Here is a 20,904-nt window from a genome sequence, read left to right on the forward strand (position 1 = left end):
TAAGGGAACATAAAAAAAAAAGTTGTATAAGGGAATATTTACATATGCAAGTATTTTGACAAATAAACTCGCTTGTGAATTTGTTGTCAGATGGCATAACAAGTTTATTGGTCTGTAAAGACAACTATAAAGGGTTAGGAGGTGGATAAAATATACAGTTTGGTTATAGAATATGTCTAGAATTAGGGGATGAAAGGTCGTTGATTGACCAATGCTGAAAAGTGTCGAAATACATCCCCAAAGTGTGCATAAAATCTTGCGCCATAAATTGCACTTTATTTACATTATGGGATCTGTAGTGTTATGGTCAAAGACTAAAATATAAAACCATAATGCTACAGTTCTGCAGCTATTTTGACTTATGACCTTGACCCAGAAGTTTTGAACAACATATAAAAATTTTTAACTTTTTGCCGTATTTTTGTTCCAGTAGAGACAGCAGGGCTTTCATTTTTTCTTCATGTACATTACATGTACTTGTGACAAGACCTTTCAAATTGTATTATGATATATGACCTCATGACCTTGAAGTTTGATGTAGTTTTAAGACTTTAAACTTCATTATAACTTTATGGCAGTAATGTATTAATAAATTAATAGATTTTGTTGTTAACCCCTTGTGAAAAGGACTTTAATTAATATTAAAAAAAATTTCAAGAGTAGCATATCCCACTAAATCATAGTAATTTACAAACATTTCCACATTGTATGGATTTAAGATTTTTTTATTGAAATTATGGCTCATGGTGTTTTGACAAATTTTATTAAATGCATGGCTACTTACAAGGGAAGGGGGGGGGGGTCCTCAGAAGAAAAGGCCTGTTAGTCATATTGATATTGAAGCATTTCCATTTTGAATTGAATAAAGTCATGACTTAACAATATTGGCACAACAATTTTCATGTTAAGAAAATTGGGGATCGGGTGACAAGAAACAGCATGACTAATCTGACTCAGGTGAGTATTGTGGCCCATGGGCATCTTGTTACAATAACTATAATTCTAAACTAACATGATTATGATGGAAATATATTCTATAACTAATTGTATCTTGTAGTTTACTTTTTTATTCTTTTGTATAAATTGTATATAGAGGAAATGTTCATTAGGACACGAATAACCTCGGAACAAGTTAACTTGTTTCATTCCCGACGCCATATTTGATTTTGTTGATTGTCGTTGATCTGTGTTTAAAAAAACGTATTTCTGGTGTAATATAATCCTGATAGCACAATGAGTGCTGATCAAATTGATACTTCAGGTAACATTGATGAAATAATATCATATTTATGCAAATTGTTACAAGCTGAAATTGGATTTTTTTTGCACAAATACTTTGTTTATCTCACTCAATGTAATGGCTCCTGAGGACCACATCGCTAAATAATGTAGCATCTTCAGAAGTAGTTTTTATTGTGTTCTTTAATTTTCTTTTTGTATTTCTTTTGCCTTCTGTGACAAGATGATACAGATATAGTACCACGTAGAGGGTGCAATTTGTAATGAGGTGAATAGAAGCTTCTGTAAATATGGCACAGTCTTTTGGTAAAGACATGTAATTTGAATAAGCAATATAAATCCAAGAAGCTATAATTGAAATAGCTCGATTAACCTTTTTAGAAATATTTCCCTCAACGATCTGCTTCCTGTATACTTTAGACAAAAAGTTGCAGTTGCTTTGAGTATGTAAATTTGTATTTTGCATTGATATATATATATATATTTTTTTTTTTTAAAAAAGAAATCCAGGTCACAGATATTTTAGACATTCTTTAAAACACTTTCTAGCAAGAAAAATGTTACTTTCTTCTTTTTGGGTAACTGCACAACCACTTTGTGTGCAAAAAGGGAATGGATAAAATGCTACAAGAGGATTGCTTCACAATTCATTGAATGACTGCCTGACCTCCATTATATCACAGGGATTTGAAATTTTATCAATAAAGTCAATAAGATTGACCAAGCTTCAAGCAATTAATTAGAATAGCAAACGGGAATGTAATAAAGTTTTTGAGAAGTCAACTAAATCACTTTGACCCACTGCGAAACCAAAACAGATTATCTGCATTCTTACTACAACATTTCCTTTCTAAATTTTACATCACCAAACTAATACTTTTTGTACATTCTGATTTCTATAAAATGCACATGGAAGAAAAAATACATCAAAATAGCTGCATAGCTTATCAAAACTGGAAACCTTTGCCATTTGATCCACTTTGGTAATATATGAATTTTGAAAATGAACAGATTATTTTAAACAAAAAATTCAAATTTCATTGTACTCCTATTATGGAGGCAATTATTTCAACAAAATGATGTAACATCATTTTATTTTTGAAGGCGGTGATGGAGTAGTTAATGTACTTGATGATATTCTGGAAGGACATACTGGAGACGATGATCTGAGTGCTGAAATTGTAGAAGAAGAAAAACCAGAGCCTGAAAAACCTGTAAAAGGTATCTCATTCTAGGGAGATAAAGTATACATTACCTGTAGAAGGTATCTCATTCTAGGGAGATAAAGTATACATTACCTGTAGAAGGTATCTCATTCTAGGGAGATAAAGTATACATTACCTGTAGAAGGTATCTCATTCTAGGGAGATAAAGTATACATTACCTGTAGAAGGTATCTCATTCTAGGGAGAAAAAGTATACATTACCTATAATTGTTACATCATTATTTACAACAGTTTTCATATTTTTGCTTACACTGAATATTGCTGAAAATTGAAAATAAGCACAGGTATTCTGCAGCAATTCTGCAAACCAAATATCATCTTAAATATTAAGAAAGAATCATTATCAGTGTTAATCTAAATTACATGTATATCAATGTAATACTGTTCAAAGAGCAGTGTGCTGAATTTTGCAGTGAAAAAGCGCACTGGAACACCAGCTACCAGAAAAAGTAAGAAAGCTCAATCTGCCACTGCTAAACGCCTGTCAGCCCAGCGCGCTGCCGAGAAAAAGGCAAAGGCTGCAAAAGAAGAGGAGGAAAAAGGGACCACTGAGAAAGAGGAACAAGAGGAGGAAAGTCAGAATGATGATGAAAGTCCTGAGAAGGTGGTGAAGGATCCACCAAAACAGGAATCACCCAAAAAGAAAATTATCACCAAGACAAAAGCCAAGGAGTCAGGCAAGACCAAATGTGAGTCACGTAACTTTTTCCTTCATTTACTTCAAAGATTAGCATATCATGTATGCAGCTCTATTAAGGCTGCCCAAAGTTTGAATGCATTTTAAACAAACCATTACTTGCAAACCCTATCGTACACAAGTAAAGTCAATTTAGTAGAGCATTCTTTCAACTATTTAAGAACATGTTTGTTCTGATCATGTGACAGACAATTATAATTTTACCAATTGTTATACATAAATTCGCTTCAGCACAGGTTATTAAAATGATTTTTGTTACCAATTTATTGCTACAAATAAATGAAAATATAATTTTACAATGATTTTGCAGTGAAGTCTCCAAAAGTCAACAAATCCCCCAAAAAGAAAATATCTACAGAAAATATCTCGCAAGATGAAGGTAAATTATGGGTTGTTTTTTTTTTATTTTTTAAAGATTTATCCGTAATGGTCCACATATTAAATTGTGCACCTGCATGTTCATTAATTAACATAATTAAATTTTAATATGATATCTGTGTTGCAGAGAATGAGTCAACTGAAGGTGAGAAGACTCAGGAGGAGGGAGAAACAGAGACCCGCCCCATTCCAGAACCAATGGATGCTCAGGATTATGACACTCGCAGTGAAGCAGGCTCCAGTGATGGAAGTCTGAACAATGAGGAGTCTGGAGAATCAGGTTTATATTTCATTTTTGAATACAATTTCACTGTCAAGAAATCACTCCCAAGAAAGCAAGATGTGATTATTATTATTGGTTAGATCATGGTTTAGTACGACATAAGTGATGAAAAATGATCAGGATAGTTAGGGGTCAAATGTTGTTTATTACAGATTTAGACTTAGAGGGAGAGGATTCGGTGCCAGAAAAAAAGAAACGCAAGACCAGAGACATATCTCCTATAGAATGGGATAGAAAGAGTGAAGGGAAAAGTGAAGGAGAGGAAGGAGAAGAAGAAGACGGTAAAAGTGATGATAACAAAAGTGAAAAATCCGAAGACTCTACTGCCAGGAGTGAGTGAACAAGATTTTGTCAGTGTCAAATTATATTGAATTTCAGATCAATAATTATTCTAGCATTTTGTAATTTGAAAAAAAAAAATTTCCTTCATAACAGAAATAAGTTCAAGGATGAAGTACATCTATCGTGGAGCAAGATACTTCGTGATTAAAAGTAACAACCATGAAAATGTGGCTCTGGCCAAAGCCAAAGGTGTTTGGTCCACACCTCCTCAGAATGAAATCCGATTAAACAATGCCTACAAGGTCAGTTACCATTGTATATATGTCATGTAATTAGTTACTATTGTATACACATACATGTATCTTGTAATATGAGTTATGGTTAGTTGATACCATTCCATGTTTGTGTATAAGTGAAAACATTTTTTTTTTCAGAGCTGTGATAATGTGATACTGATATTTTCTGTCAGAGAAAGTGGAAAGTTTCAAGGTAACATGTCATATAAAGTGAACTATTAATTAAACTTAAGTACATGTATTTGCAACACTGTTTGAAATGTGACAATTACATGTTGGTGTACCCTGCTAGGTTTTGCCAGAATAGCTGACGAGTCCACCAAAGACCATCCTCCAATTCGATGGGTGCTGCCTCCTGGTTTGAGTGCAAGAGCTTTAAGTGGCGTTTTTAAACTTGACTGGATCAACAGGTAAACCATAACAAAAAATTGAAAATTATCTCCAATTGAATAAAGGGCACTGATTTACAGAATACATGTTTATCTAGATTTAAAAGAAAACAATGTAACAATTTTTACTCCTGGTTATCAGGAAGGAGCTTGCCTTTACAAAGACACAACATCTCCATAATGCATGGAATGACAACAAGCCAGTAAAAATTGGAAGAGATGGGCAGGTAAATTTGATATTTTATGACACACTTCTGTATAAGATGGTCTGTATAATTTGCCATATTTTACAGACGATTGGTCATTGCTGTTACTTGGTTAATGACTCGTCAAAACAAGAAGTCTTTTAAAAAATCCTTAAGCTGGGCAATTCGAAGTTCAAAATGGAGCAAGTTTCATGTTTATTACTCAGAACTAATCAAGTTTCCTTTACAAGTCAAAAGACAGGAAAATCAATGTTATTACGTATTTGATTGTATATGGAAACTAACTATTGAAAATAACTAGGACTAATCGAGTACCAGTGACTTTGAGAAAAAAGTTTGGTATTAAGTATGATAACTAAAAAGGAAATTTAGATTATTTTAAATATTGCATACTTGCCTTGAATTGTAGGAAGTGGAACCAAGATGTGGAGAGGCTCTGTGTAAAATGTTTCCGCCCGATGAAAATGTGGATCTTTCATCCATTGCAAGAAAAGCTCGTAAATCATCCCGCAGTGGAGGAGGACCCCAAGCAATAACGGAGAGAAGAAATCGCGGGGGTTATCGGGGGCGTCCTGAATTCATTAGGTTAGAGACGTTTGGAAAATTGTGTAGTAAAACTAGTAGGACATTTTAATAGGTACCTAAGATTTAAAAAAAAAAAATTAAAAACTTGCGTTCGGTAAGTATGCAGAGGACAAATGACAGTTGATTTATTTTGTTTGAAGATTTTTCAGGTTTAGAGGCCCAGTTTAAAAATCTGGAACAAAATGTGGACTATTTTGTAGCATGGCTATGTGCCTCAATAGCCAACTCTTAGTGGCTCTTAGCATGCTAAATGTGACTGCCACTTTAAAAAGTTCTAAAGGACTAACTCCCCATTTTGTGACCCCTCTCTATATCTGGACTAATCCACCACAATACTAGCTACATGTATCTCAATGGACTCACCACTTTAGTTCTGTATGGACCAGAGAAATCGGCCATTGTGTTTAAATAAGAAAAAAAAATGTGAATGAACATTCTTCTTTGGACTAAATATTTATTGCAGCCATGTGTTCTAAAATTTATGTGTGATATGAACTTTTTCTTTGGACTAAAAATATAATGCAGCCAGTTGTTGCTTAATATTGTGTGAATGAACTATTCCTATATGGACAATGTTGTAAACGATGTGTTAATGACTGCAGTGATAAGTATGTGAAGATGCTGGCCGAGCAATGTACGGTATGTTATCTAATCCATTTACTTACATCAAGTCCACCCAACTAAAGAAACCGAATCCAACATAAAAAAAATATCAGTTTGAGTTTTATTCCAAAAATACTAATCTGAGTTTAGTAAATATTGTAGCGTGGATAATTTTTCTTAATTGAAGAGTTATGTGACAAATATATGAAAAACATAATGGATTTGTACATATATAGAAGATGTACTTTTGTAGCAGATTAATTTTTTAAATACATAATTTTAGTATTAAGTAAATGTGTGTCCTTGCTTTTAACAAACATTTCAGCAGAGCAAAAATTATAGAAGCTAACAGTAGATGCTATGTTTATATTAATTACATTGATTTTCAAATGTACAAAAGTTTCCCAAATAAACACAGTTTGTTACATAGCACACTGCAGGGAACAGATATGAATGGTAAATCTTTATTTAAAAAAAAGTTGCATTAAAATGTCATACTTAGCATTTATTTCAATTTACTGATGGAAAAACAACAGTCTAGACTTTAGCTTTAATATATATTTTTCTAAAGTTGCATAGATATCATAAAATGTAAATCTGTATTCATTCATGTTTTTAATCTCTTTCTGAAACACAGAATTTTTGCAAAACATTCTTAATATAATCTGACAAGGAATTCACTTATATTCAAGTTTACAAGAAAGGTAAAGTTAAAAACTGTATAGAATTTAAGGGTTTCTGTGCATTATGAATGACCATGTTCAGATACAAATTCTGATTGGCAGTCGTGTGGGATGAAAGACGTTGGACTTGATGTAAGCAACCATTGTAAATTCTTGTACAGCAAAATGTACCTTGTCTTATTGTGATCAAGCACTGAAACAAATATGGTTGTTGTAATGTTGAATATAGGCATAGACCATACAGCAGGGAGGACTTCTATGAACAAGATAGAAGAAAGAGAAGTCGTGATGAGATGCAACATGGAAGAGGTAAACTTATTTTGTAAATATAGTTTAAGGCCAACAATAAAAAAAAATGATTTGTTTGATGTATTCCGACCAACCTTGAAATTCACCTCTACCCCCATCATTTTTTTTCAGTACTTTTATTTTTTCTTTCCAAAGAAAAACAAATTACATGTATCCACATCATTTTTAAGATTAAGGTTCATATTTCTCAAAGATGCTTTTTAGATTAAAAAGTTTTGACTCATATACATGTACATTATTACAGTAATGAAAACATCAATAAATTTTAAGTCTTTGATTTTAATGACAATTATCAGTGTGTCAAAAATTCCAAACACAAAAAAATATAACAATACCTACTTACCCACCATAAAAATGTTGAAGTACATCAAACAAAACCTTTTTTAATGATGGCCTTACACAAATAGAAAATTATTCAAACAACACTTTAAATATGAGCTCTAGAGTTTCCATCAGATTTAACAAAACCATTTCCTACCCATGATGAAAAATAAAACAGATGTAAAAGGAAACAGGTTTCCATTCTTTTGTTTTGTAATGTAGTTTAACAATTGATAATTTTAGGTTTCTACAAAGAGAGAAGAATGGACAGGTAAGTTTTGTTTTGGTTTGGTTTTTGGGTTTTTTGTTTTTTTTTTGGCATTTAAAGAAATTTTCAATGTCAAGAGTCAATTCCATTAAAATGACATGCATTGTAGAGTCCTATAGGATCTTAAGGAGGCTGGGGGGTCAATAAATTAACCATCAGATATAACTTAATTTTTTTAGATATGATATCTTAAGCAGTCAACTATCATTTGGCAAACAAAAATTTCATACATTTTAGTTTTAAAATTTGATCATTTTTGTATATCTTTATATGGAGCTCTTCTTCTATAGGAGATCAATATAGTCTGAAAATGGCCACAACCACCCAGCCCTCTTAATCTACTTGTACATTTTTGAAATTTTAACTTGTTTTAAACTTGTTTTAAATTTTTCTTCAGATCACCAAGATATGGAGTGAGGAGAGAAACATTTATCAATGGGGTAAGTATCTTACATTTTTATTGAGTAAAAGTTTATCATTGTCTAACTGTCTTTTACTTAAAATTTTTTATTCATGAATTTTAGTCATACAGTGATTACATCAGGGAATTCACTCACAGTCGAGCACCCCCACCCCCCATGCCACCATATGGACCACCGGTAAGTGATATGTATATATATCTGTAGATAAGTTTATTTATTAGTACAGTGTATTAAGCGTACAGTTTGTATTAAGTAACTACCTTACTCTGCATAATAGACGAAAAAGATTTTTAACAGTTTTATTTAGTAATGGATATTAAACTTGTTCTAATTACAGCCACCAGGATTTGCCATGGACCCCATGAACCCTTACAGTGGTCACTATGACCAGAGACCAAGAGAATACATGATGGCATCCCAGGAATACAACATGGCCTCAATCTCCAGATCCAGAGCAGACAAAAGATCTGTAAGTTAACTAATTCCATGTGTATTTATTGCTAATATTTCAAGGCTGTAATGACCATTTATTGCTCATCCATTTGGATGTACTTTGTCTGAAGATAGAATTGCTTTTAAAAGACTATTATTAATTTGTTGTTTATTGTAGTATGAGAGGGATGTGGACGATTTCCTCAGAAGGACCACAGAGGGAAGTAGGCGTCGTCGACACAGCAGCGGGGATCGTGATCGCAGCCGAGAGAGGGACCATCATCGACACAGAGACCGCAGATAACATCATCACTCGTATCAACTTCATTATTTGTGCAATGTACATCATTTAACATTGATTTTATAGTCATTTATATGTCAGATACTTGTTTTTTTAATACAAGAACACACAATAGATATGTGGAACACATTTGAAGTTGCCTATTTGCATTGAGCAAGTCTCTTTTTTTTTTTTAATTGTGAAGTGCCATACACTGAATTACAGAAATTTGTCAAAGTCCCTGATAGAAGTAAAATATGAAGAGGTTCATAACCACTGCTTAAGTTGTTCAGTATTACCGAGTGTTTCATTAAGTACATATAAATCTGTAAAATGTTTTGAGGAGTATTGTACTCATTAGTACATACATATACAATGTAAATATAGAGCTTTCTTTATGCAACTTTATGCATACTTAAAAATCATACAAATTTACAAAATAAGGCGTATTTACATTTTTGTATTGTTGTCTTTTCTGTACAGAATGATTGGTTTCATATTCATCATCATTTTGATTCATTTTTTACACATTAATTTGCTGTCATGTTCACTGTTTAAGCCTGTGGTTTGATGTTGGCAATATCTGTGGAATCATTTGGGGCAAAGAGAGTATTTTGAGTAAGAATTTGGTTGTGTGTATTTGTGTGACATCTATTTCACTGAGAGAGTTGATAACAATGTGAGGGTAAGGCGTACTTCATCTGCATTATACATTAGATAAACTGTAATAAAGAATGTAAATCTATCTGAATTTATTTGTGAAATAAATAAATTAACTCTTTTTCTGTTTCTGTTATTCATTTAAAGGTAGAATACTGTGGAATCATTTTAATTTGTGGGAGTCAGTGTTTGTGGGCAATCAAAATCTTGCTGATTTGTTGTAATATATGTTTCATTAGTTAATTATCAAATTGTAAATACATGAAGATGTTGCCTTAAACATGGAGTTCTGCTATCTCCTTCTGTTCCATAATTTGCAAGACGACCAAGTGTAAACAATGTAAGGAGAATTGGAAATATTTCATTATGGATATACATGGACATCATTTGCCAGTTGTACTTCTGTATGGCCTTCATTGCTAAGCATTGGTCTCATTCAAGGAAGTAGTAGCTGTCCATATGGTACAAAATATTAACTCAATAGCAATTGTCAAGATTAGGGCAAATTACAAACCAGTAAAACATTTCTTTTCTTCAACAATTTATTGTTTTGCATATTTTTTAATTATATACAAGGTGCTAGCCAAGATGTCATGGATTACCAGGGTATTTCAAAAGAGGTTTCATTGACTATTGTTATGTAAATATATATATGTAACACAGTCAAAATCTAACTTCTCAATTTGAACACAATATCATGACTGTTCTTTAGTGCAAGCTAAAGTTATACAAAATATTTAGTTAAACACGGGAAAAGGCTAGCTCAGAAAATGCAAAAACATTTATCCTCTAAATTGATAATATTGCATCACAGCACAGAGTATAAGCTTTTAAGTAGCACCATGAGACTATTTCTTGAAGTCGGAAATGCCGGAGTGGGAGAAGTAAATGCTACACTAATTTAACTAAAAATATAATGCCTCATATCCTTCTTGGTACAAAGAAACGAATAACAAATATATACAAAATACATCTCATGTAAAATTAAAAAGACATATTAATGATTATCAAAAAATAATACTATGATACAATTAACTGATTTTAAAATATTAACACAATTACAAAAATTCAATTTAATAATGCATGTAATTCAATTGAATATACATTCAAAACTCATCATCTCAAACTCAATAGGGCTGAGGAAAAAATTGAGATATCTGAGGATTCAAGATATCCAAGGGAAAATACTTACAGAATAAGTGTTTGGGACTTACAAATCACTTCAACATATCCATTGTATTCAAGATGTCAGTGTTCAAGATACTGATGTTCAACTGAATTTTCATTTACATGTACATATGAAATGCAACATAATGCTGTTTACAAATAAAATGATTTTAATCACAAGCATAAACAAGTTCCCATAATCACTTAAATACCTTGGGAGTACAGAAAATGAGGTTGATTTCTTTTATAAATAATGAAAGATTGTGACATGGTGTACATTTCAAACAATGAAATACACATGGAGTGATATATCAACCTTGGTAACAAGCATAACTTCAGTGCATGCTGTTAATTAAAGAAATTTATAAGAAGCACATGATTCTGTCACACCTATGAAAATTTTGAAATTAACATTAAAGGCCCAGGGGCCTTAACCAAAATCTGAGTATAATACATGTACTGTAAAGGATCCATGGAATGGTAAATAATTATATAATAACACGAAACAACCCAAAACTCAAAAGCAAGAGAAAAAGGCCAGTGCAATCTACACTTTATCACAATAGTGTTTTTAGCACAAAACACAATATTCAGAGAGAACAACCAGCACAATCCCTTTACCATATCTTGGTCTTTGAATATTTAATTAATTTTTTATTCATTTATTATTTTACAAGTCACCTGACTACTAAAAACTTTGAAAGTACTTTTAATATATGGATTATACATAACAAATTCTTGTAAAATTTTTTTTATTAAAATTACCATTACATGTAGTGAATAACAATGGGGGAATAACTTCTCTTATTCCAATATATTATCATAATAGAGGACCACCCTAACACCAGAACCCTTGTCTCAGGGACCATGAATTTCACAATTCTGGAAGCACTCTTTCTCATCAAAACCATGCACTAAGTTTGCTAAATACTCAAGTGCAGAGAAGATTTTCAAAGAATTAAATGCATTTTCACTGTATGATTATTAAGCATTCTGTCTTAACTCCAGAACCCCGACCCAGGGTCCATGAATTTCACAATTTTGAAAGTTATGATGGGCACCCTTGCCCATCATAACTATGCACTTAGTATGTTTGCTTAATACACATGAGCAGAGAAGGAGATGTTCAAAGAATTAATGCATTTTGACTATATGATCAAAGAAGTCCTGCCCTAAATGCCAAAACCATAGACGCAGGGGCCATGAATTTCACAATTCTGGAAAAGGCACCCTTGCTTATCATCACAATGAACTCTGTTTGTCTGCCAAAAACCGAGAAGCAAAGAAGAAGATATTTAAAGAATTAATGCATTTTTCATTATATGACCAATAAAGTCCATCCTAACATCAGAATTCCTGATCCAGTGACCACAGATTTCATAATTTTGGAGAAGGCACTCTTGCTCATCATATCTATGCACGTAGTTTGTCAGCTTAATATACATTTACTGGGGTAGAGGAGAAGATTTTTATGCACTTTCTCTATATGAACTATAGAAACCCACCCTAACACCAGAATCCCTGACCCTGGGGCCATGAATTTGAATTTTATAATTTTAGTAGAGGGCTCAATGCTTATTACAATCATGCCAACAGTTTGAGTGCTTGATATCCAGAAGTAAAGAAAATTTTTGAAGTTTGCAATAATTTTTATGGTTTTAGCCCCACCCCTAAGGCCCAGGGATGGGGGGAATAAGGGACCATGAAATTCATAAATTTTGTTCCCCTTCACCCATAGTTGTTATATGCCAAAATTGGTTCGATGGTTCCAGAGAAAAAGCTGGAAATGTTCGAATGTTAATGCACAACACATGACAACGGACAAAAACAGCTAGAAATAGGTCACCTGAATGACTCAGATGACCTAAAAATATGAAAAAAAAAGATGTTTGGCAAGGGATTTGAACCAGGGTGATGCCACTCTCATAATTGTGTTTACAGATATGGTGTAATAGGAACAGTTATTCAAGTCACTTTCATTTTTGCACCTAGGACAAACCTGCTCTCATCTAAATCTTGGCTAATCTTTCGAAAAATCAGCAGGCCTACCCTGAATAAAACAAATTGATAAAAATATCACTGAAAAATGCGTCCTATTCTGCCAAAAACTAATGCCCTCTTATATTTTTGGGTCAATACATCGAAATAAACATTTGGCACCTAGAAAAACTTGAGTATAAAGATGGGAAACCAATGGATTAACTCAAAATTTTAAGTAACTCTTTAATGTCAATTTTTCCAGATTTTCAGTGTCTATGGGCCCTACAAAATAATTTCTCCAAAAGACATCCAGTTAAAATTTAATAACATTCTCTCTTTTTGAATTTGTTTCTGTAGGTAATTTTATTATATCAAACCATTGCAAAGGTTAGTAATTGTATTCCCAAACTTATTATGGTACAACATTTTGTCATTTTCTTATATAAATTGAGTGTACTTTGTTTTTCCTTACCAAACATGCTTATAAACTTTTTGCAGTTAAGATATGCTGCATGCATCTTCAGGTGAAAACACCAACTAAAAATTCACACATTATTGAATATGGTATCAATAAACTTTATAATTCCCATTTACACAACCTCTAATGATCTCTAGGTCACACATATGATATATATGTAAAGTTATATGTAAAGTTATAGAAGCTAGCACTACTTGTGTTAATAGCTTACACTAAGCAGTCTGCAGTTTGTCTGTCATCTGTGATAAGAAAAAGACAGCAGTGTTATGGGCAGAAAATGAAAGTTATAAAATCAATACATGTCTGGCAGATTATAAAATATAATGATTTAATTTTCCAAAATAAAATGTGAACTACATGATAAATTCTTTATATGTCATGTTAAAATAAAATATACTACATAAATTTGTTATCAATAGGGATAATACATTGCTAAACAACACCAAAAGCACCTTGCTGTAAAACATGCCTACTGCAAGTAAAATACATGTATGTAAAAGTGGGTAAAATAAGTATATTAATTAATAAAATATAAAATAGTACAACACTTTTTGATAGATGGTGTCACTAACATGAATGTGAGTATACTGTTTGGTCAGTTTATTGTGTCACTTATGTCATACAATATCAATGTTGTTTAATTTGTCTATCTGGAATTCAAAAGAACATTTTTTTGGAAGAGATCACAATATCCCATGCATACATGAATCTCAGATTCAAAGAAAGACAATTTTAATTTCTATTAAAACCAACATGATCAATATTGGTATCAAAAAAAATCAACAATGATTCATAACAAAAAAAATTTCAAAGACGATATAGTTGGTATTGGGAAGACAATTGTATTGTGTTTAGAGCTGGGTTTGGGGCTCCAGCTGTTTGTCTGTCTTATTTACCTCCCCATTCTGTGCCCTGTAGCTCTCTTCCTTTCGCTTGAATGCAAATCGGGCAAAAATCATCAGAAGTAGCATTTCCACAATTAAAAGGAAGTAGTTAGACCCTGTAAAAGACAAACATAAATATGATTCAGTATCTTCAGAATTTAATTTCCTTACAAAATCTGAAACAATGAAGAATAGTTTCATAATGTTCGGTGAATATAATTTCAGTGGAGTTTAAAATAACCCAAAATAAATGCCAAAAAGAGGGAATCATTGCCCTATGTAATCAATCATTCTATGATTTTTTAAAAGACTTACTGTATGCTCTGACTGTAGAGTTCAGTATTCTGACACACTCTGGAATGTTGTACTTGGCCAGAATCTGGAAGACAAAGCCTTGAATGTTGACCACCACAATGGTCAACTGAAGGGCTGCAAATTTCTTGCCAATGTTATAGTCCTGAAGACGATCTTTAAGGGCTCTAAATGTGACCATCATGGCCCACATAGCAACCAGACTGGACACAGCACCAATCAAATTCAGGTACAAAGAGGCAGCAGTTGGACTCATCTACAAGTACCATGCATACTGTGTAATTATATAGTCATATAAAATATAATACGTTGAAAACATATGAATACAAATAATTTAAACAAAATGACTGCACAATACATAATGTAACATTAGAATTAAGACTCGGACCCCATTTAAAATATTTTATGGATTTGTATGTAATAATTATAGTATTATGACCTTATTTGCAAAATTTTTAATTCACAAATACTCCGTATTAATCTTTACCATATCCTTGAAATTTATTTCTCCCATTTATTGCTTTCATTGCCCAGGGGGGGGGGGGGGTTAATATCTGTGCTTTTTAGCTCACCTGAGCCAAAGGCTCAAGTGAGCTTTTCTGATCAAAATTTGTCCGTTGTCTGTCGTCGTCGTCGTTGTCGTAAACTTTTCACATTTTCATCTTCTTTTCAAGAACCACTGGGCCAAATTCAACCAAACTTGCCACAAAGCATCCTTGGGTAAAGGGGATTCAAGTTTGTTCAAATGAAGGGCCACGCCCTCTTTCAAGGGGAGATAATTAGGAATTAGTGAAAAAATAATGGCATCATTCAAAAATCTTCTTCTCAAGAACCACTGGGCCAGGAAAGATGAAACTTAAGTGGAAACATCCTCAGGTAGTGTAGATTCAAGTTTGTTCAAATCATGACCCCCGGGGGTAGGGTGGGGCCACAATGGGGGATCCAAGTTTTACATAGAAATATATAGGAAAATATCTTTAAAAATCTTCTTCTTAAGAACAGCAAAGCCATGATTGGTCATATTTTTATGGAAGCATTTTCAGGTAGTGTAGATTCAAGTTTGTTCAAATCATGACCCCTGGGGGTAGGGTGGGGCCACAATGGGGGATCCAAGTTTTACATAGAAATATATAGGAAAATATCTTTAAAAATCTTCTTCTTAAGAACAGCAAAGCCATGATTGGTCATATTTTTATGGAAGCATCCTCAGGTAGTGTAGATTCAAGTTTGTTCAAATCATGACCCCCGGGGGTAGGGTGGGGCCACAATGGGGGATCAAAGTTTTACATAGAAATATATAGGAAAATATCTTTAAAAATCTTCTTCTTAAGAACAGTAAAGCCAAGATTGGTCATATTTTTTTTGGAAGCATCCTCAGGTAGTGTAGATTCAAGTTTGTTCAAATCATTACCCCGGGAATAGGTTGGGGCCAGAATGGGTGATCAAAGTTTACAGAGGAATATATAAGAAAAAGTCTTTTTCTCAAGAATAGAAAAGCCATGATTAGTAAAATTGATATGGAGGCATCTTTGAGTAGTGTAGAATGAAATTTGTTCAAATGAGGGCCCCCGGGGGTAGGGTGGGGCCACAATGGGGGATCAACTTTTTACAAATGAATATATGGGAAAAAAATCTGCTGCTCAAGAACAACAAAGCCATTTGTTATATTGACATGAAAGCATCATCAGGTAGTTTAAAATTCAACACCCCCCCCCCCCCCTCCCTGTAAACTTTTCAATACTGTACTGTTTTTTGCTTTAATTCCTAGCCAATGTGCTCAGGTGAGCGATGTGGCCCATGGGCCTCTTGTTGTCTTTTTTTCAATGTGTTTACTTGTTATTGTTGTTTCTTTTTTTTTTTTTGGGGGGGGGGGGGGGTCCAATTTTCAAGATACTGAAGTCTATTATAAGAGTTTAACTTTATTTCTCAATTTACCTGGAAGTTTTCTTGGGTATAACAGTATAACACAGGGTTGTCCCTAAGGCCCAGGGGCTAGGGAATTCCTCATCTATAATGATGTGATCCCCTGGTTATTCTGGTATTCTCCCTCAACCCCTATTAGAGGAGGAACCCCAGACTCCCTTCTACATTTTTAATGTCCTCTACTACATGTATTTCAATTCTTAGGTACAACCCTGATAACACAACTACTTCTGGTTGAATTTCAAATGCATTTTCATAACTTACATCCTCTCCCAAAATGTAGCGTTCATCAGCCCACAGAATTATTGCTAAAACTGTTATGACTGGTCGAATTATGGCTGCCTGCAAGGTCATCAGGTTCACTTTCCTTAGGTTGCTCCTGTATTTAATTATATTCACAAATAATCACACATAATTCATGCACATTGATATAAATATCATACAGTACTTAGTGTGAATTATGCTGGAATTGCTTCTATTGAGAATTCACTGATTTTATATAATATTTATTCTATTTCATCTTTATTTCTTATCTCCCCTGGATATAATTTTTTTTTCTGACCTGGTTACTTTCTGCTTGTATACCCCTGGACAACAACAGCAGCAGCAGCAGGGTGGAGTTCTGAAGGACATCTGTTCCCCCTCCATCTCCTTACACACAGCCTTAAACCCTCCCATGTAGTCCACTACCATTCTCACAAACATCACAATACACAGAGCCATGTACCTACAACAGGGGCCCACAACAGGGGTTCAGATAGACTTAACAATCAAACTCAGCTAAGCTAGCTCACATTTCATTCATGTATCAAATGTTAGCTACATAATGTTTGTGGTCCATTATGTACATGCAAAGATTATCAATGTCTGAGTGTTATGTTAACTACACATGTGAACTAAAAATGGCTACACTGAATCAGCTGAACCACCCACATGAAATCATTCCTGTGTAGAAAGGTTAAAACGGTACTTACCAATACAAATTTACAATGTAGTTGAATATGAACATGCTCATGCACAATAAAACATCTACCCCATCACCAATTAGTTTGAGGTGAATTCACTGATTGTGATTGATTACCAATAATAACATGAAGATGGTGTATATATCTAATACAAGGTTACCATCTATATCTAACACAAGGTTAAAATCATCTTGTTAGCTGTTTTTGTGATGCAAAGTAATATATGGTATAACACTCATGAGTGTGAGTGACATACTCAAAACTAATATAAGCAGGAATATGTGGCTATGGTCAATATCTGGTCAGTAGTTTCATACCACACTCTACTTGCTAGCCTAGGGAGTTTTGAAATTACTGCCAGGTATCATGAAGCTTCTGGGTAAATATGCAACTAACTATACATGTACTGTATTTGAAAATTATTTGCAAACGATAGAAAGAAATTTAGTAGCTAAAGTATAATTTTTTTTAGAATTTCTATAAAGTAACACCTGCAATTAGAGTTAAGATAAGCAAAGCTTGCAAAGCAGCCTATTTTTGGTTGTAGATTGGCGTTCAATGTTGCACTCTATAATATCTTTACATATAAATATACTGTTAGTATTAATTATTTTGAATAATTGACTTTTGAAATCATAATTTTAAACAAACACTTCTCTGAATATTGTAAGCTTGTTTGTAGGAAATAAAATTAATGACATCATTTTGAAATACTTTTAAATTTTAAACTTTTGAAACTTGATTAATATATTTTGTTTAAAATTCATCTGTATGTACAAGAAAGTTCTGCTAAATATTAAAATTAAACCAATCATTCCCTGACAAACTTACATAGCAATCATAAGCTCTGCAATCATTGTTGTACGTGGCAATACAAGTGACAGCATACAAGCACAAGAGACCAACTGAAAAGTATTCAATACAACAAAGTCACAAAGGTCTCTACAATGGATGAATCAACATTCAGGCTCTAATACTGTTGTAAATATAGGTACTTTATGTTTAAACACCCATCAACAGAATGGATTTATGCATTTGTACAGTAAAAACAGTTTAATCCAACACCTGTGCAATCCGTTTCAATGTGAATTCTGACCTTTTCTTTTACTATTTTCCATGTTCTTTACACTGTGCAGTCCAATACCCCATCTATTCAGAGTATTCCACCACAAAATTTGTGTTCCACTGCATGTTGGTTAAGACTGTTTTTACAATACACAAATGCATAGTTGTTTTTCCAGAAACTAGTGCAAGCAAACAAAGCTATAGATAGATCAGCTTGTATATGCCTATATAATTATTCTCCAAAAAGGAAAGCATTCCTTACCGGGTAGAGTCCCAACATGATGAGAGTTTTGTGTTTGTTGATTTTTATTCCTTCTAGATGGTTATGACCATGAATAAAGTGGAATGTCTCAAAGTACAGGATCACTGTTGTTATACATACAACTGCTGCAGTGATGGTTAGACCTAAAATGGCAGGCTGCCTCTCCAACTCTGTAGAAATAATTTTTAACTCTGTGAACATTGAAACAGCCTAGTCACATTTCAATCACCAAACCACTGTAAAGTTACAGAAAATTATTCATTCTAAAATTAATAAAGGCATTACAGTGGATTATCAACTGTCCTATTTATGAGTATCTCAAAAGCTAATCATGCTAAAGGTTAAATTCCAATATCCATTCAAACATGTTTTCCATCTATTTGATATGGGCCATGCTAAACTGTATGCTTAATATTTGGATAAATGTCTATAAATTGTCACTGACAATAATAAAGAGCTAGGTTCACTTTATGCATAAAATAGCCCTGTCCATTAACTAACATCCTATGTCCTATTCCAATCATCAATATGAAATAGAGACTTGGTGCTTTTATTTCCTATAATAAAGTTTCCTTTGAGAGTAAAGATATTATAAAATGAGCTGTGTGAAATTGCAATGTTCTTGCATTTTGCTGAAAACATGTATATTTGCATACCTTCAGCAAAGAACAAAAATAAGAGCACACCCCTCAATCCAAAAAAATAAATATGTTTTATAATCTTCAGAAACAGTTCTATCATTATATACCTGCACATTTTGGATTTGTGGCTGTGCTGGATACAAAATACTGAAAAATAGCTTAAATTTTTTACCAATTCTGAAGGAATTTGGGTATAATGATGCAATTCATGACATCATAATGCATTGGCTAGTGAGAAAATTAGATACGCAGTCACCAAGGGTTCAAGTGATAGTTGATGCATTGTCAACTAAAATTGAGCAGTTCTGATCAGGGCCAAAAAAGGCCTTAGGTGAAGCTTACTCTTTGTGCAGTCATACAAAACATGGATTTTTGTTTGCAGTCATTTAATTTTGTAATAATACATGAGCCTTGTCAGATAGAAATCAACCTTATCATATGTAATGTCATAATGAGAAAGAAATGAATAAGAATGGTTTTCACTTTAAGGAATGTTTTAGACATCATCAAATGCTGTTCATAGACATTTTTTTCATATTCACCATGATAGATTAAATCCCTTATGGTGTTCCTTCATAGTTCATACTCAACAACATATCAAAGAAGCCAAGGTGGTACTGAATTAATTTAATATCATAAACTTGTACTGAATTTTTAATAATTGAATGTGTTCTGTTTTTGTTGAATTTCCATTTCTCATTATTACTTTTTTCCAAAGGTCGTGCATTTAGCCATAAGAAATGAAATAGTTATAAACTAAACAACTAGTTTTGATCAGAATAACATGATAGAATGTCTGATGAAATAAATTTAAATTACAATTTAAATATTAAACTTCATAAACAAAAAGAAAAAGATTTGAGGTACTCCGAATGAAAAATACAGAGATGTTCCAGAAAGATACAACAAAGGGTGAGATAAAGGGTGTATAATACAGGGTGCATGCCTGTGTTCATATCAGGGATGCAAAAATCCTGCATTATATAACAAATATATAATAAATGTGTTACAGTGTATATCTAAATATTTATATTTCTGACTGTTCGTGAGCTAAATAAGCCCTATAAAATCACAAAAAGATAAATCTTATCTAGTATAAGGCTTTTGATATAAGTGCAATGGCCCCGCTTGAACTTAAGAAATGCAATTTATCTTTTCAATGAGTTTTGGACATTCACCTCAAGAAATACATGCAGCCATGGCTGGCATGAATAATATAGTCACCATTTATACGTACCTCCTCCTTCTTATACTACCTTACCTAAAAACAAAGCAGATGACACAGGAAAGTCTTTGTGGACACAATCCAGTTCTTGTATAAGACTGCTGTTATTCATGGCTGGTGATAAATCTGCAATGACAACAGTAATTCTCAGACCAAAGATATATTTTGTTATGGAATGAAGACCTTGCTGAGGTGGACAAAATAGCTCAATCATTGAAATGACACAAACTTAACTTTCGCAAAAAAGTGTTAGATGACGTTCTCAAATATGATTTTCATGTATTATTATATATAATAATAAGCAATTGCATACCTTGTAAACAACGACACAGACACTACTCTGTGAGTCTGTCTACTCAGACTACTCGGTCTACTATCAACAGAAAGCTCTGGGCTATAAACTGGTTCTTTATGTAAGCGGAAAACGTAATAGGGAACCAGTT

The 20,904-nt window shown here is 33.1% G+C and overlaps 2 protein-coding genes across 2 annotated transcripts; one reads left to right on the top strand and one right to left on the bottom strand.

The window, feature by feature from the left end:
* The first annotated feature begins 1,131 nt into the window (after positions 1–1,131).
* On the top strand, positions 1,132–9,680 carry LOC133184367 (YTH domain-containing protein 1-like). The gene is made up of 17 exons (XM_061319414.1): positions 1,132–1,261; positions 2,344–2,460; positions 2,879–3,154; positions 3,473–3,541; positions 3,668–3,820; positions 3,976–4,155; positions 4,259–4,407; positions 4,540–4,594; positions 4,694–4,811; positions 4,933–5,017; positions 5,406–5,581; positions 7,097–7,176; positions 7,741–7,768; positions 8,163–8,205; positions 8,290–8,364; positions 8,525–8,656; positions 8,798–9,680. Exons 1-17 carry the CDS (start codon positions 1,234–1,236, stop codon positions 8,921–8,923), a joined length of 1,890 nt encoding a protein of 629 aa, XP_061175398.1. The 5' UTR covers positions 1,132–1,233; the 3' UTR covers positions 8,924–9,680.
* A 414-nt stretch (positions 9,681–10,094) lies between these two features.
* Positions 10,095–20,830, bottom strand: LOC133184368 (organic solute transporter subunit alpha-like). The gene is made up of 8 exons (XM_061319415.1): positions 20,775–20,830; positions 20,498–20,587; positions 18,596–18,765; positions 18,100–18,173; positions 16,866–17,030; positions 16,568–16,682; positions 14,384–14,636; positions 10,095–14,184 (listed from the first exon to the last, which is right to left on the bottom strand). Exons 2-8 carry the CDS (start codon positions 20,571–20,573, stop codon positions 14,036–14,038), a joined length of 1,002 nt encoding a protein of 333 aa, XP_061175399.1. The 5' UTR covers positions 20,574–20,587; positions 20,775–20,830; the 3' UTR covers positions 10,095–14,035.
* Between the last annotated feature and the right edge of the window lie 74 nt (positions 20,831–20,904).

The sequence above is a fragment of the Saccostrea echinata genome, unplaced genomic scaffold (assembly GCF_033153115.1).
Source record: "Saccostrea echinata isolate AGI-Se365-2 ecotype Australia unplaced genomic scaffold, CSIRO_AGI_Sech_v1 ptg000010l, whole genome shotgun sequence".
Lineage (NCBI taxonomy): Eukaryota > Metazoa > Mollusca > Bivalvia > Ostreida > Ostreidae > Saccostrea > Saccostrea echinata.